The 15,717-nt window shown below is 35.3% G+C and overlaps 1 protein-coding gene across 1 annotated transcript; it reads left to right on the forward strand.

Annotated features, from left to right (window-relative positions):
- Positions 1–265: 265 nt before the first annotated feature.
- CPSF2 (cleavage and polyadenylation specific factor 2, 100kDa) lies at positions 266–13,041 on the forward strand. The gene is made up of 14 exons (XM_009586029.1): positions 266–448; positions 1,926–2,085; positions 2,177–2,282; positions 3,812–3,941; positions 4,268–4,383; positions 4,945–5,132; positions 5,550–5,840; positions 6,937–7,037; positions 7,368–7,568; positions 8,244–8,396; positions 8,972–9,197; positions 11,063–11,362; positions 12,334–12,468; positions 12,574–13,041. The coding sequence occupies exons 1-14, from the start codon at positions 300–302 to the stop codon at positions 12,664–12,666; spliced, it is 2,349 nt and encodes a 782-aa protein (XP_009584324.1). The 5' UTR covers positions 266–299; the 3' UTR covers positions 12,667–13,041.
- Positions 13,042–15,717: the final 2,676 nt, after the last annotated feature.

Here is a 15,717-nt window from a genome sequence, read left to right on the forward strand (position 1 = left end):
GGGGGGAGCTGCTGTTAACTGCATTGCTCCTAGTGGCCCTTTTTTTTAATTATTTTTATTGTAAAAAAAACCCTCTTTCTAATAACAGAAGATCTACAACGGTCAAAAGTTAATATCTGAGACTTAATTGATATCCAGTAGCTGTATTGAATAGTATTCACAACTGTTATCCTGCATATTTTCAGAAATGTATGAAGTTAGATTTAAATAAATAGATTTTTCCTTTAGATCAGTCAATGAAACATTTTATTCCCCCATTCAGATTAGTTTTTTTGGAGATTAAACGCTTGGAGAGGAAAATGACGTCGATTATCAAGTTGACTACGCTTTCAGGGGTGCAGGAGGAATCTGCCCTTTGCTATCTGTTGCAAGTAGATGAATTTCGTTTTCTTTTGGACTGTGGCTGGGATGAAAACTTTTCTATGGATATTATTGATTCTCTGAGGAAGTAAGTAGTTCAGTCCATACACTTTTTTTTTTTCTATTAGGTCTTGTCCTTTTCTGAAAGCTTTTAAAATACCATGCAATGATACGTGTATGGTGATGTTAAGTCCAAAATTGTTCTTTTTGTTTGTTTGTTTGAAGTATGTTTTATATGAAGGGAATTACGCTGCTGAAACATTTCCAGTAAAAACTTGGGTTTTTTCTTGTGAGTCTAATGAGTTATATCTATTAACTGTAATTCTCAAACTGTTCTGTGTTTGTTTTGGCTTGGATGTTTTGGTTTTTTCATAAACACGACACAGAGCAGAGTTTATGGGAGACTGACCTTGGCTCTACACTAACTTAGAATGGTTAACTAAGTTTTAAATGAAAGAATCCTTAGTGTATGTAAGCAGAATACAAAGTGGTTCAACTCTCGCCTCTTATTTCAAGTTGAATAGACTGTCTGTCAGGAAAACAGCTTCTGTTAGTTATCCCAGCCCTGTGAAGAAATAAACCTGTCTAGACTTTAATACTGAAGTTCTGCAGGTTTACAGCAAGGAGCTTTGCTGATGCAAGCATTGATTACAAGGTTAGGAGTGAAACATAGAAGTTCCTGAAAGAAACTAAGCTTTGTGATGCTATTTTCATAGATTCACTTTTCTAGCATTGACACACTTGTAGTGTTTGAAGTCTTTTAACTAAGGATTATTATGTACTAAGGATAACTTATAAAATTTTTCGAGTGTCTTATCTGAGAAGCAATGAGATAAAATCCCCTTTTTAATAACAGCCATCAAGAAGAATGTGTGCCTCAGTTACTGTGTGAGGGAACAAAAAGCTTTCAGCCCAACTTGTATTTTCACTTGTGCATATGTTTTGTGCCCTCAGGTTTTTCAGTTATGATAGGTAGTAAGTTTTTAGTCTGAGTTCTTATTTTATGCAACACTTTGCAAGAAAAAACCCTTCTGTTTTTAAAATGAATAAAACCCCCAAAATTTATGTGCCACTTTTCTTAAATGATATATTTGACCTTTTCTGTTTTTAAAGAAAGATATTTTGATTTGATCCTTATCAGTTTAAGGATTGTTGTGTCTTTGGTCCTGTTTCTTGGTCTTTCTCATCAGAAGAAAAGTTGTAGTCTGTTTTAGGTTTTTAGATGTATAAACAATTTGTAGCATGTCAGCACTGGTAATATTTTTGGCCCCTCAGTTAATGTACTTTCTGGTGTCCAAGTATGTATTAAGTACTTTCTAATCGAGAATTTGATGTGAAACTTACATCTTCCAAACCTTGAAATTATGTTTTCAGAAGTCACTTGCATTTTTAAGTACTTGAACATTTGGAAATATCTGTAACTTTTAATTATGATTTTAAAAACTTTGTTCTAAACCTGGAAGGATTTAGGTTTTCTTGTTTGGCATTCGGACTATGTATGTATTCTCAAAATAGCCATAATAGGGAGTATATAATACCAACTTCTATTGTCCCTCTTTTTGTAGACATGTACACCAGGTTGATGCTGTTCTTCTTTCTCATCCTGACCCTCTACACCTTGGTGCTCTTCCATATGCAGTTGGAAAAATGGGGTTGAATTGCGCCATTTATGCAACTATTCCTGTATATAAAATGGGACAGATGTTTATGTATGATCTCTACCAGGTATATTTAAGTTGATACTTTCATACACAACATCTTTGATATGGTAGAGTGCTCAGGTTCTTGAATGCTCTGTACTTCTTATTTGTTTTAGTCCCGCCATAATACTGAAGATTTCACACTCTTTACATTGGATGATGTAGATGCAGCCTTTGATAAGATACAACAACTGAAGTTTTCTCAGATTGTGAACTTGAAAGGTAAAGTTGTCACCAAAGTTTCAATAAATGACTTTTAGTGAAAGGCAACAGAGTCATTAAGAGTTAAAGTAACTCTTTTTTAAAGGGAGTAAGTTTTGAAATGTGCATTTTGTAGGGCTGAATTCAGCAGTCCTGTGTCAGTCTGTATCAGCTGAACATTTGCCTCAGTAATTGTATGTGGAAATGGGTAGAATTAATGAGGAGGAGGTCATGCCAAAGCATATTTAGACATTTGTTTTTCTTTTTTGTTTTTGTAACTTTTCTTGGAATTTGCTCATGTCTCTCAAAAGCATTTACTCATGCCTAGTGGTAGAGACCTCAGAACTCTTTCGTAACCAGCAACACAAAGGAAAGCTTTCTAAAGAATGACTAGATTGCAGAGATTAAGTTATAGCATGTGGATGATTTAATGAGGAGGTCTTTACTGGCTCTGAATGATACTCAGTGTAGCTTATTGCTAGGAACTGTGGCATCTGGAGAATCAGCAGCGTTTCACTCATGTTGAATTTAAAGATCAGAATGAAATGGAAACCCTGTTCTTGAACAAAAACACATACAAGCTGACCACTACCAGCTTGTCTCTGAGATGCAGTATCTCCCAGTTCCTGAATGCCTCTTGCCAAAATACTTGCCCTGTAATTTGGAAAATAGAAATGGGATGCCATCCTTGAAAGGCTGCTGACCCTTTTTCAAGATATTTGTAACAAGGTTATGTCTGTGCTGTCAACCTTTACATCTCAAAAGTAATTTTAGTGAACAACTTTTTTAAAACACCAAACTTGTTTCATATTTAATGGAAGCGATTTGAAAAAAGACTCAATGGATGCATCTAAGAAAATAAATGTATGTTTTAATTGTTATTAAAGCTGTGCACTTCTGTTCAAGTTGGTGGAATGCAGCGAAGTCAGAGTAATGGTCATGGGTGGTCGAGTTCTACTCTGACAAAGATACAGGCTAGCACTAATGACGAGGAGCAACAGTGCATTAAAAAAAAAAGGCACCAGATACTGAAAAGATCCATCATCCCTGACTGCAGCAGATGAACAAGTATTGTTTTACTTGCATGTTTGTCATTCTGGAAAACTCCCAGTTTGTGTAATTTATATGTGTTTTTGTAAGTACCTAGACAGTGAATGATACAGTAAAGATTTTGTGTTGCCCCAGAGAGGGGTCTGCCTTTCACCAGTGTACTTGCTTTCATGCGATATGTTTGTGATATAATTTACTGTTGTGTAGGTCTGTAGTTACAGCAGCTCTGCAGTGCCTCTAAGTACTGGTGGGAGGTGGAGGGAAGAAGTGATCTTCACTTTAGTTTCTTTTTCTGGAGGCAAAATAGAAATGAATTGCAAAAAATTTTGAAGTTACTGGTTAGATGGGAAGGACAGATATGTTACTGATTTTTCATACTTCATTTGACTTTTTTCCCCAGTAATAATTTTGGCATTCAGTTGTTTAAAATTACTATCTCTTATTCAGAGTAATGGATTTTAATACATGTGGTGTACCTAAAATATTGAAAACTTTTGTAGGCAAAGGACATGGTTTGTCAATCACACCATTGCCAGCTGGCCACATGATAGGAGGCACAATTTGGAAGATTGTCAAGGATGGAGAGGAAGAAATTGTTTATGCAGTTGATTTCAACCACAAGAGGGAGATGTAAGTTCAATATAACAAGATATATATTTCTTAAATGTTGTGTTAGGTGTGCATTATTTAGTGTGTGATAAACAGGTACGGAAGTAGCAGTGCCTCTCCAGCTCTTTAATAAGACACTAATTTCACTTGCATTCAGATTAATCAATTTGAAACAAGCATTAGCTCCGGGTTTCTTCATTCCACTCAGTTTTATTTATTTGTAAGCAGGAAACATTCAGCTACTGAGGAGTTTGATTTCTGTACGTGCAAACATCTGGAAGCTAGCTGTCTTATTTTTTCTCATAAAATAGAAATGCAAAAAGTGAGATTTCGCCTTTTTTCCACAGCCATCTGAATGGATGTTCCTTGGAAATGTTGAGCAGGCCTTCATTGCTTATTACAGATTCATTTAATGCTACTTACGTACAACCCAGGAGGAAGCAAAGGGATGAACAGCTACTGAGTATGTATTCTATTTGGGCTTGAAAATAGCAGTAATGTGATTTATTAGCCACTGTAAATTGTTTTTCTATGAGAAATTCATCAGCGTCCAAACTAAGAACCTTTATTGAAAGTTTGAATTACTCTTTTCTGATGGTACTGATCCTGTGGGCTAAACATTTTCATGAAAACAATGAACCGTGTTTGAAGACAGTGTATTTTACCCAGTATCAATTAATCCTTTCTTAAGGGATTTTTAAATGACCTTCCTCAGCACATTCTTTTTTAAACTCCCATTTTACTGTGTGTTGTTTTTTTTTTTTAATAAAAAAAGAAAAAGAAAGAAAAAGTAGTATCAAGGCAGTGAGATCTTCAGAGCTACCAAGAAAACTCTAACTCCCTTTAATTTTGGTGGAAATGTGGTTTTGGATCTCTTTTGAAGTTTAATTTTTTTCTGTGTTCAATTTGCTTTTGATTATGATTGCTAGAGTGATAGAGCAAACAAAAAAAAACCAAACCACAAACATTCTAATTTTGGTTCAAAGTATAAGTAGGTTTTTGTTTTGTTTTTAATTCTTTTTAGCTAATGTTTTGGAGACATTACGAGGTGATGGGAATGTATTAATAGCCGTGGACACAGCAGGCAGAGTTCTGGAACTTGCTCAACTTCTTGATCAGATTTGGAGAACAAAAGATGCAGGATTAGGAGTCTACTCTCTAGCACTTCTGAATAACGTCAGCTACAATGTAGTGGAGTTCTCTAAATCACAGGTTTGTTTTGATTTTAAAATGCAATTATGAAGACGGTAATGGAACATGTATGCAAAAGCATTTTGTTTTTCTTTTTAACAGTAAAAAATGGCTAAATATTGGGTGTTGTCCTTATTCTATAGCACGTGTTTGTGTCTCAGATCTTTCGATCAAGTAACGGAGTCCGTGGTTACAGGCATGTTTCTTGATACTCATTTCTGTTTTTATCACAAGACTTGTTAGCATAATTTATAGCTGTTAAAAAAGAGGACTTAAAATACTTGTTTCTGTGTTGTTTATGCTCAGCATTATTTCTACACTTGCTGAGAAATGTTGATGTAATGACGTGCATATTGCATGCCGTACTTCGTATCAGGTTTGTACATTATTGTAGAACTTGTATTCTTATAGATAATTTTTTCTTAATACCTATTCTAGGTTGAATGGATGAGTGACAAGTTGATGAGGTGCTTTGAAGACAAGAGAAACAATCCTTTTCAGTTCCGGCATCTCTCCTTATGTCATAGTCTGTCTGATCTGGCTCGAGTGCCTAGTCCAAAAGTTGTTCTTGCCAGTCAACCTGACTTAGAGTGTGGGTTTTCTAGAGATCTTTTCATTCAGTGGTGCCAGGATTCCAAAAACTCTATAATTTTAACTTACCGCACTACACCTGGAACATTAGCACGATTTCTGATTGATAATCCTTCTGAAAAAGTTATAGATATTGAGGTAAGAGTTGTCTATATATCTTAAAGTTTTTATATTGTAGGAATATGAACAAAACTGAACTTAGTTTCCTTTTGATCTCCTGAAAATGCTACCAGTGGTGGAGGGAAATCTGAAATCAGTATGTTGCATATTTAACCAATTGTGGATAAATGTATGTAAAAATAGGTCTCATATTAGGGCCTACAAAATACTTTTTGGTGGTGTGGCAAAATTAATACTCCATAGAGATGAGCATGAAGTTGCTTTTAAATATTTATCTTTAGACAACACTTTCCTTTGTGTTTTTGTTATAATAGAAAAATTCTGCTTGCAGTTGACATACAGATCGCAATATGTGATGGATTATTCTTGCTGGAAAATACTCTGGTTTAGGATGAGGGGAGAATCAAGTCAAATTAACACAATATGTCCTATCAGAATTAAAAAGACAAACAAAAGCTAGGAATTAGAACACAATTGTTATTCATGCTTTCAAATTATTTTCAATAATTTATTTACCTGTGTCTACTTCTCTCTGGTAAACATGGTTAATTTATGGGAGTCCCCTGTGATCACAGTGGTAATTTCGATCCTGATGATGCAGCTTTATTTTAGTTTTAGATTGGATTGGAAGCATTGAATTACAGTATTAGACTATTACTAGAATTCAGTGTTATTCAAAGTGACCTATACTCTGATTTGATTTTCAGAAAACAAGAAACAAAACTTACCATTGTTTTGCCTGCTAGTATGACTTTGCCAGGTTCTTCTGGTTTGATGTTAGTGACGCAAAAATAAAAAAACCACTGCTCATCTCAAAGTATTTGCATTCACTTATTGGAGAGATGTTTCCTGAGGATGTTTTAAGAAATTTTTGTAAAGCTAATTGATTTTAATGCTTTTAGAAATGCTTTTCTGTTAAAGTAGGCTCTACTAACTGATAACGTTGTCATGATGTTGCTGCGCCAAAGTGCCACATGTTTGCATAATCTTGTGATACAGAAATTGTACTTGCCCTTGATACTTAAATACAAATATTCTTGTCATCAGCGTGTAGGAAAAGTATTAAAATCGTGTCAGCTATTCACAATAATATTAGCTTTAATTCTATCTGCAGTTGAGGAAACGTGTCAAGTTAGAAGGAAAAGAACTTGAAGAATACCTAGAAAAGGAGAAACTAAAGAAAGAAGCAGCTAAGAAGTTAGAACAGTCTAAAGAGTAAGTATATTGGCTGTTCTTGCATTCTGCTGTTATGGTCAGAGTTGAGATTTCTGTGTGATCATTCTGCTTCAACCATTTACAGGGATAAATGAATAACATAGTTTTGATAGACTTGTCTGAGGGCACAGAGGAATTGGGAATGGTGGTCTTTAATCTGTTGTTATGATAGACCTGTTTAATCTGCCTGGGAGCTCTTTCTCAGATACATAAACTGCACTTGTCCTTGGTTAGTGTTACGTCAACTGTTATTTTCCAGTTAGTGTGTGTATGTAATATTAAACCTGAAGAAAAAAAGAAAGTACAAGTTTTTTTGGAATGTCATTTCAGGGCAGATATCGATTCCAGTGATGAGAGTGATGCTGAAGAGGATATTGATCAGCCAACGGTACATAAGACCAAACATGATTTGATGATGAAAGGTGAAGGTAGCCGGAAAGGAAGCTTTTTCAAACAGGCAAAGAAATCTTATCCAATGTTTCCAGCCCCTGAAGAAAGAATTAAATGGGATGAATATGGCGAGATTATCAAGTACGTGGTGGTAATGCATACTAACGTGTAATAGCTATGAAATAATTCAAAAATAGAAGTAATAAAAATCAAAATCATCATTTTGTCTCTTTTGCAGCACTGTTACGTACTCTTCGAATCGCAGTAACTTTTGAACAGTTAGGGCAGTTTGAGCCAAGTCTCACAGAAAGCTTATGTTGAGATTGAAGCTGCAGAATCCTGATCCTTGGCCTGTGTTCACACCTCTTAGGATGTCTTTCCACTCTGGGCTTCTTTTTTTTTTTTTTTTTTTGCTTTATCTTACAAGATAGAAGACTTAATATTTTTAGCCTGACTTTTTGTCTGCTTTAAATGACACATAATTTTGATAAATTTATAATGAGGGGAAAGAACGTTGTTCATCCTAGAAAAATCTAGTGATACTTGTCCTATTTGCATAAGTAATAATTGCTAGAAAACTTCAGTTTGCTAGTATTTCCCAGAATATTCAAGTTCTTTTTTAAGATAGGAAGGTGATATTTTCCAAATGAGCTCTGTTCAAATACGGAAATATTGAAGGCAAGTGTAATAAAATTGTTGGCAGTAACAATTATAAAACATCTCAGTAGTAATAGTCAGCATTGTTTGTTTTTACATTATGTAGTGCTTTGGTTTTACTGTAAGACTATTAAAAGCAAAATGCCTTCCATTCTTTAGACCTGAGGATTTTCTAGTTCCAGAACTTCAAGCAACAGAAGAAGAAAAAAGCAAATTAGAATCTGGTTTGACAAATGGGGAAGAGCCTATGGACCAGGATTTATCAGATGTTCCTACTAAATGTATTTCTGCAACAGAATCCATGGAAATTAAGTGAGTGGCTTTCTTCTTGTCAATGGTGGCTAGAATGGTGGCACGGGTATGGTGCAAATTGGGTAAAAAGCTAGCTCGGAATTAAGAAAGTGGGAAAGGGCTTGCTTTTTGTTTTTTTTTCCCCCAAGCTATCTAAGTTAGTTTTTTACTAGTCTTTCTGGGAGCACGGTACAGAGTCTTATGGTTCCCCACTTTTAAGAAATTCGCAGTTTATTCCCTTGTCTGATGGAGACAAGTGAAAGAGAAAGAACAGACGAAACAATAGTATTTTAGCACAGATACTTAAATGTATATATATTTTGTTAAAAGAACAACTTATTTGAATATGCTTATCTCATGTTTTTGATACCTATGTAAGTGAATTTTGGGAATTTATAGTGTTAAATACACATACATGCTGATATTTGACAATTCTGTATTTTACTGATCCATAATATACTTTGTGCTGACATCTTTTGCTGATGTAGAATAATTTCAAAATATCTTCAGTTTTTAAATGAAATATTTTGGAGCACTCAAAGGTTTAATCTTTTAAACTAAAAAAATGTTATTCTTGGGTTTTTAATTGAAACTAGAGCCAGAGTTACATACATTGACTATGAAGGACGCTCAGATGGGGACTCAATTAAAAAAATTATAAACCAAATGAAACCAAGACAACTGATCATTGTCCATGGACCACCTGAGGCCAGTCAGGACCTTGCAGAATGTTGCAGAGCTTTTGGTGGAAAAGATATTAAAGTTTACATGCCAAAACTGCATGAAACTGTAGATGCAACCAGCGAAACTCACATTTACCAGGTAAGGTACTAGAATTTGTTAGTTGTGTAATTACTGTGAACTGTAGTAGAGCTCTATTGGCAGACTCTAATTTGGCCTTCCATTCTTTGGGAGAGGAGAGACAATACTACCTTTGTGTACACTTGGGTTTGTGTGATCAAGACATTAGTAGCGTTTTCTGTCCTCTAGGTAAGCATTCTCCTTATGCTTATTATTCATAAGAAGTGTTTAAAAGCTTAAACATGAGATCAGTGCATTTTTACCTGTAGTGCAAGAGGCAAGGTTTGTGTCCATGGGAACATCAGTTTGCTTTACTCAAGTCTTAATAATTGATTTATAATGCCTATATTTAGAGTACCACTGTACACTACTTGCAATTCAGGATTCTTTTTGGAATTTGAAGGGGAGCCTTAGAGAGCAAAGAAAAAAAAAATCCTTCGTACCTAAATAGTACCTAAGAATGAACATGTAAAGCTAGGAGCGGGTTAATGTTAAAAATAAATAAATAAGACACCCCTACCCCCCAAAAGAAAGTTAATGTGATGGTTCTTGGAAAGTGAGGTTATCATAATGTGTTGCACTGTGTTAATATATTGCATTTACTTTTCATGGTTAAGCTCTAAATAAGAAAACTTGGATAATTTGTGTGGAGTATGTGAAAATGGTGTATGGTCCCAATTCAACTTTTGAAGTTGTTTAGAGGAACGTCTCTCACATGCACTTTAGGCATTAGTCCTTTATTCCTTCTGTCCTTTTAAGGTTAATAGAAAAACATAAGTAGAATTGCTGAAAAAGGTACTTCTGCTTCTTTCTAGAGAAAAATCTGTTACCCTGTAGGAAGTGGAAAGTTCCAGTTACTCAAAATTATCCAGTTCTGAGAGTCTTAAGAGCGGTGTTTTCTGTGTTCGGTTTGTTGGTTGGTGTTTGGGGTTGTTTTGTTTTTTTAAAGCTATTAGGATTGCTAGTGTGTAAGAAATGACATGATTATGATTTTTCACAAAATATTTATCTGAATAAAATTGTAATTGCTTCATATTTAATTTCAATTTTTTTTTTAATATAAAGGGGAAATTCAATCTTCTGCATAGCTTTAGTTTGTTTTTCTGTTTGAAGCTTTCTGAACGGATGAAGTACACTGGAGACATTGAATTAGAAAATAATAGATGTGAGTGGGGCATCAGAGTCCCGGTGTCTTTTGAGTCGACTGTGCTGCAGATGGATAGTTAGTTGCAGTATCCTTCATACAGTTGCAGCCTTGATTCTGCTATGGGCATCATGCACAATCTCATGTGGATAGCAGTCTTCAGAGTAGGGCTTTATTTAATGGGTTAAAGTCCTGGAATGCACCAGAAGAATCAGGGTAAGGTAATGTTTTGGTCACTGTAAAATCTGATATTTACAACATCCCTTCTTACCATAAAATGTTAATTTTTTTTTGGACGGTTGAAACTTGGAACTGATGTTCAGTAACCTAAATGTATCTATAGAAACTTTCCTTAAATTTACTAAGGCCAACTGAGGAACTACTTGGCCACAGAAAAGGTTTCTGATGTTTCAAAAAGAATTGATTGCTTTTTCTGTAAGTTTAACTCAAGTTTGCAGTCGTATAGGTTCTTTTTTTATTTTAACCAAGACAAAAAAGGTATTGATCTCCGCTGCTTTTTAAGTTGAGTAGTGACATGAGGGTTTTACAAATTATATTTTGAAAGTATAGAACATCTTGCCTTGGTGATACCAATTCCCTCCTCTCCCTCCCCGAAAGAGTATGAATCAAATATATGTGGAGAGACAGTGAAAGGAAAACCTCTAATTTTTAAAGCTTGAAGTAAGAACTCTCTCTGTGTTTTCCATCAAACTAATAGTACTTTTATTTTTGTGCAACCCAGGTCAGGTTAAAAGATTCTCTTGTCAGCTCCCTTCAGTTCTGTAAAGCCAAAGATGCTGAGTTGGCTTGGATAGATGGTGTTCTGGACATGCGGGTTTCGAAAGTGGATACTGGAGTTATTTTGGAAGAGGGAGAGCTGAGGGAAGATGAAGATACAGAGATGCAAGTGGATATGCCTTCTTCAGACTCTAGTGTCATCGCACAACAGAAGGCCATGAAAAGCCTCTTCGGTGACGATGACAAGGAGATGTGTGAGGAAAGCGAGATCATTCCTACTTTGGAACCTCTGCCACCTCATGAGGTACAGAAATTACGCTGATCTGGACTTCTTTTTTGAAGAACTCTGTATTCGTTTGTCTTTTTCTGGTGCTTAGAGGTTGATACTGTGATCTTATTCAAATGAATGCCTAACTGGAACTGGATTTTCATATTTGGTTTTCTCTTTGTTAAACCTGGTACTGTTCTTTGTTCAGATTTTATGCTTTTCAGCAAGAATGATCTCTTGCATCCACTAACAGTGCCTAGCATACAGTACCATCTATTGGTGAAGATAAGATTTTAATTAGCATGTTTCATATTTGTAGTTAATACGTGTAGATTTGGAAATCAGTTGGCATTTAGTCGCTGTTGGATTTTGTTATGTTTTGTTGATGCTGTGGAAAATACTTCATGTACTTGAGATACAGATCTTTGAAATTCATACATTTCTGCCTCTATATTTGAAAGTTCATTAAATTAATCTTTTCTATAAATTTATCTTTACTTTTAAATACTTTGCATGTGAGTAGATACTATTTTATCTTTTCAGTGAATGATTAAAATGCGTTCTAATCCTAGAATTGCTTTTTAAGATACTGTTGCACAGTCCTAAATGTAGTCTGTTCTAGGAGCTAGATAAACGTGGAGACAACTCTAAAGTCTGTTCACATTCATGACAACTGTCATAGAAGTATGTACTGATCAGCAGTACAGCTTACTGCACCTCTGACCCTGGCATAACATGGCTTGGAAGAGGGATCTTCAATGACAGCTTTCCATTTGTCTTCAATATGTGAGCAAAGAAGGAAACTTTTCCTTTACTTGACAAATAACTTCTAACGCCTTGCTATCCTGGAAATGTCTTGCTGCAGGTGAACAGAAATAGAACCAATCTTCTCATTTATAGTCCTGTAGTCTAGGCCACACTGCTGCCAACACAATGATGAGGATATCTTTGGAAAAATGGAAGGTATTAAGTAGCAGAAGGATTAAAATTGTGTGTGTTGTTTAAAGGTTCTTGGACATCAGTCTGTGTTTATGAATGAGCCAAGACTGTCCGACTTCAAGCAAGTTCTCTTGCGAGAAGGTATACAAGCTGAATTTGTAGGAGGAGTGCTTGTGTGCAACAATCTGGTGGCTGTTCGCAGGGTAGGTGTTCTGTGTCTTAAACTCTTTGGTAAATAATATTCTAAATGAAAATAAAGTTTCAATTTATTATCTTTACAGTAATGAGAAACATGTCTTTCGTTTCAGACTGAAACAGGGCGCATTGGATTGGAAGGCTGTCTCTGTCAGGACTTCTATAGGATAAGAGACCTTTTATACGAGCAATACGCTATTGTCTAAGGAAAGTGCTGCAAAGATACTTTTGCTTGAACTTTTAAAGACAATGGGGATTTCTCCCAATTTTGACTTTTTGTAGTTTTCTAATTTATACAGGGGAAACCTAATTCATAAAGAACAATTAACTACCCTGAATGTAAATAACTGCTACTGTCATTCTTCAAAAATCTGTTGGTACATTCCATGTTGTTGATTTTCAAACTGTTATGAGTTGCCGTCTCCCACATAACACATTATAAATGAGTTTATGACTGTGAACCCTTCTTAGGAAAGGTTCAATTTGTCAGGACATGTTTTGATTTCATAGATTCCCTGCCAAAGAGTGCAAAATATGTAAAAGTCATTCTTCTGTTCTAAAATAAGATTAGATAGGGAACTGTGGGTTTCTTTGGTTTTGTTCTTTTTGGTTTTTGTGTGGTTGTTACTGGTTTTGGGTTTGTTTTTTTTTTTTTAATATCTTCGATTTAGGGGACAGTCTTGAGTCTTTTTTTTTTTTTTAATGGAGGTTAGTTAAAGGACATTTTTAATGTACTTTCCCCCACTGTTAATCTGGCTGCATCTTAATGTTGTATCTCCTCCATCTTACTGATTTGTTCCAGAACAGCATTTCATATTCTATATAAAGTATTAATCTGCAGGATCAAAAATTACTTTGGAAAGGTATTCTAAGAAGACTGGATAATATTGTCAGGCAGTTTAAAATTCAGTAATTGCGTGCTTCAGAGTAACTTCTGTACAAACTTATAGAATTTGTAACTTCTAGCTTTTGCAAAATTATGCCAACTATGAGTTCTGGTTTGAATACTTTCAAAGTCTAAAGCCTTTATCCATGCACTGCTGTTTGTGCAGAGTGCCATGAGCCAAGTTCAGGAAGATCCTTTATCTTGAAATCTGAGTTCATGTGATGTGTTTAATGTTTTTGTGCCATGTTTCATTCTAGTTGCATGTTTTGTGCCATTTTTCATTCTAGTTGACAGTGGGACTTACTGCAGCTGCTGATGCTAGGAATTGACCTTACTTTTTAGGTGAAGATGAGCACAGTTTTGGGCACCTTAATTTCCTCAGAAATTAACTTATGCAAACAAATGGCCTCTCAAGAGTTTATTTAATCCTTTTTTCCCCTGTCCACTTGTGAACCACCAGCTTTGGCAGTGGAGGGTTGCTTGCTTGTTTTCACATACAACAGCAATGTAATATGTGCTCTCTGTGTGTATGTTTAAATAAAACCTTTTGAAAAAGTGGCAAAAAATAGCCCTGTGGGCTATCAATGGAAAGATAATTTACTTTTGCAATTCATTCTTGCATATAGTTTTCTATCTGATCTACAGACTATTTATTCTGTTTAAAATAGTAACTTAAAACTGAAGACCGTGTTAAAAAACAAAACAAAAAACCCCCCAAATCCCCAACCTGCTAGAACTATATATTAAAAATGTAAAAAAACTTGAAAATTTAATGCTGAGTGAGAATGTATTTTGTTACACAAAGAAATCTTGGCTAGGAATGACTGAATGGCTCAACTTTTTTTTTTAACAGTGTAGAAAAATGTTTATTTTTCATTATATTGACAGCCAGAACTTCATAGAAATGCTCTGGTTTTGTAGCTGTTTCGTAGCAATGCTATGTAAATCTATATGATACTGGACGCTTGTTGGTGAATACTATTGTATTACTATTGTTGCTGATATTAATCAACTTTTATAAAGTGAGTTACTTTGTACATAATCATATTGGCCCTAGGACTTTCTAACTTGAGGGCTTAGGGTGGGCAGAGATCACACATGCCTGCATGGAATATACTAATAAAGAAAAAACCCTTAGGAAATCAAACTAAAAGTAGTGCTGTTTTTAATAAAGGGATAAAGACAAGACAGTGTGATCATAAACCTTTCCATCAGTTTTGCGTTTTTTTAAACCTATTGATTCAAATTCAGCTAAGTTTAACAAAAGTTTAGTATTATCAGTCACAAAATTCCTGTGTGTTCTGGTAAAGAGGAGAACCCCGAATTAGTGCCATCACTTAAGGAAAAGGCTCAAGTATGAGCAAAACAGCTAGCTGTTCTTTTTTAGTCTATTCAGCATGAGTGTGGCTTGAAATCAGATCTAGAAAGCTGATATGCAAGGTGATAGTCATCTGAGTGCTGGGACTGGGGAAAGCTGGGTTTGTGGACAATTCTGGCGGTGAGAGGGATGAAGGGGAATACAGGACATCTGTAGTAAATGTCACAGGCTGCAGCTGCGCTGTGGGGCAGGTGTGCTCCTCAGCTATGCATTCATTACTTGTAAGCAGTGTGGAACTGAAGCAAATTGCCATGAATTTTGCCTAGTCTGCTGTCAGTTCTCTGATAGATTACTATGGTTCCTTTCTATTTGGCTTTTTTTTTGTTCTTAACTGTGATTCCCTTTAAACAATAATTGAACTTCTCTGTGTAATTTTCAGGGTTACTAATCTGGTTCTTGTTTGTATGTGAAATGAAAGATTCACTACCCCTTACCTCCACAAAATGTCAGTGCTACCATGGGCTGTAAGCTGTATTTTCTGAGTTCTGCATTTTCTTCATTAGCAGTAAAAATAAGGAATACCATTTCTTACTCTTTGCTGTATTGCTCTTGAGGGCAAGAATATTAACTTCAAGTCAAACCTAGTGTTGGTACTTACTATTTAAAAATATTTCCTTCCAAGGGTCTTGGATAATTCAGATTCCTCAGCTAAGATGAGCCAGAGGGATGTAGAGACACAGGAAAGGCAGAAACTTGCCTTCCCCCATCCTCAAAGTCTGTAGTATTTGTGGGTAAATCCTAGCTTTTTTATTTTCTTCCTGTACCTATGTAGTAGAATATGAAGACATATTTCAAAAGATTAAGGAAATGTAGAAACAGGACTCTCTAATAAAATAAATTCTAGAATTAATTGTTAAGCTGTTCCCATTGTCTAAGCATAGCTTTACCCTGAAGTTAAATAACTTTGTGAGTGACAGTCTCATTTTTAATCATTTTACTTAGACAGTATGTACTGGAGGTGAGGTGAAGCTGAACATCTTTCTTCTTCTCCTT

Source organism: Fulmarus glacialis, unplaced genomic scaffold (assembly GCF_000690835.1).
Source record: "Fulmarus glacialis isolate BGI_N327 unplaced genomic scaffold, ASM69083v1 scaffold20249, whole genome shotgun sequence".
Classification (NCBI taxonomy): Eukaryota; Metazoa; Chordata; class Aves; order Procellariiformes; family Procellariidae; genus Fulmarus; species Fulmarus glacialis.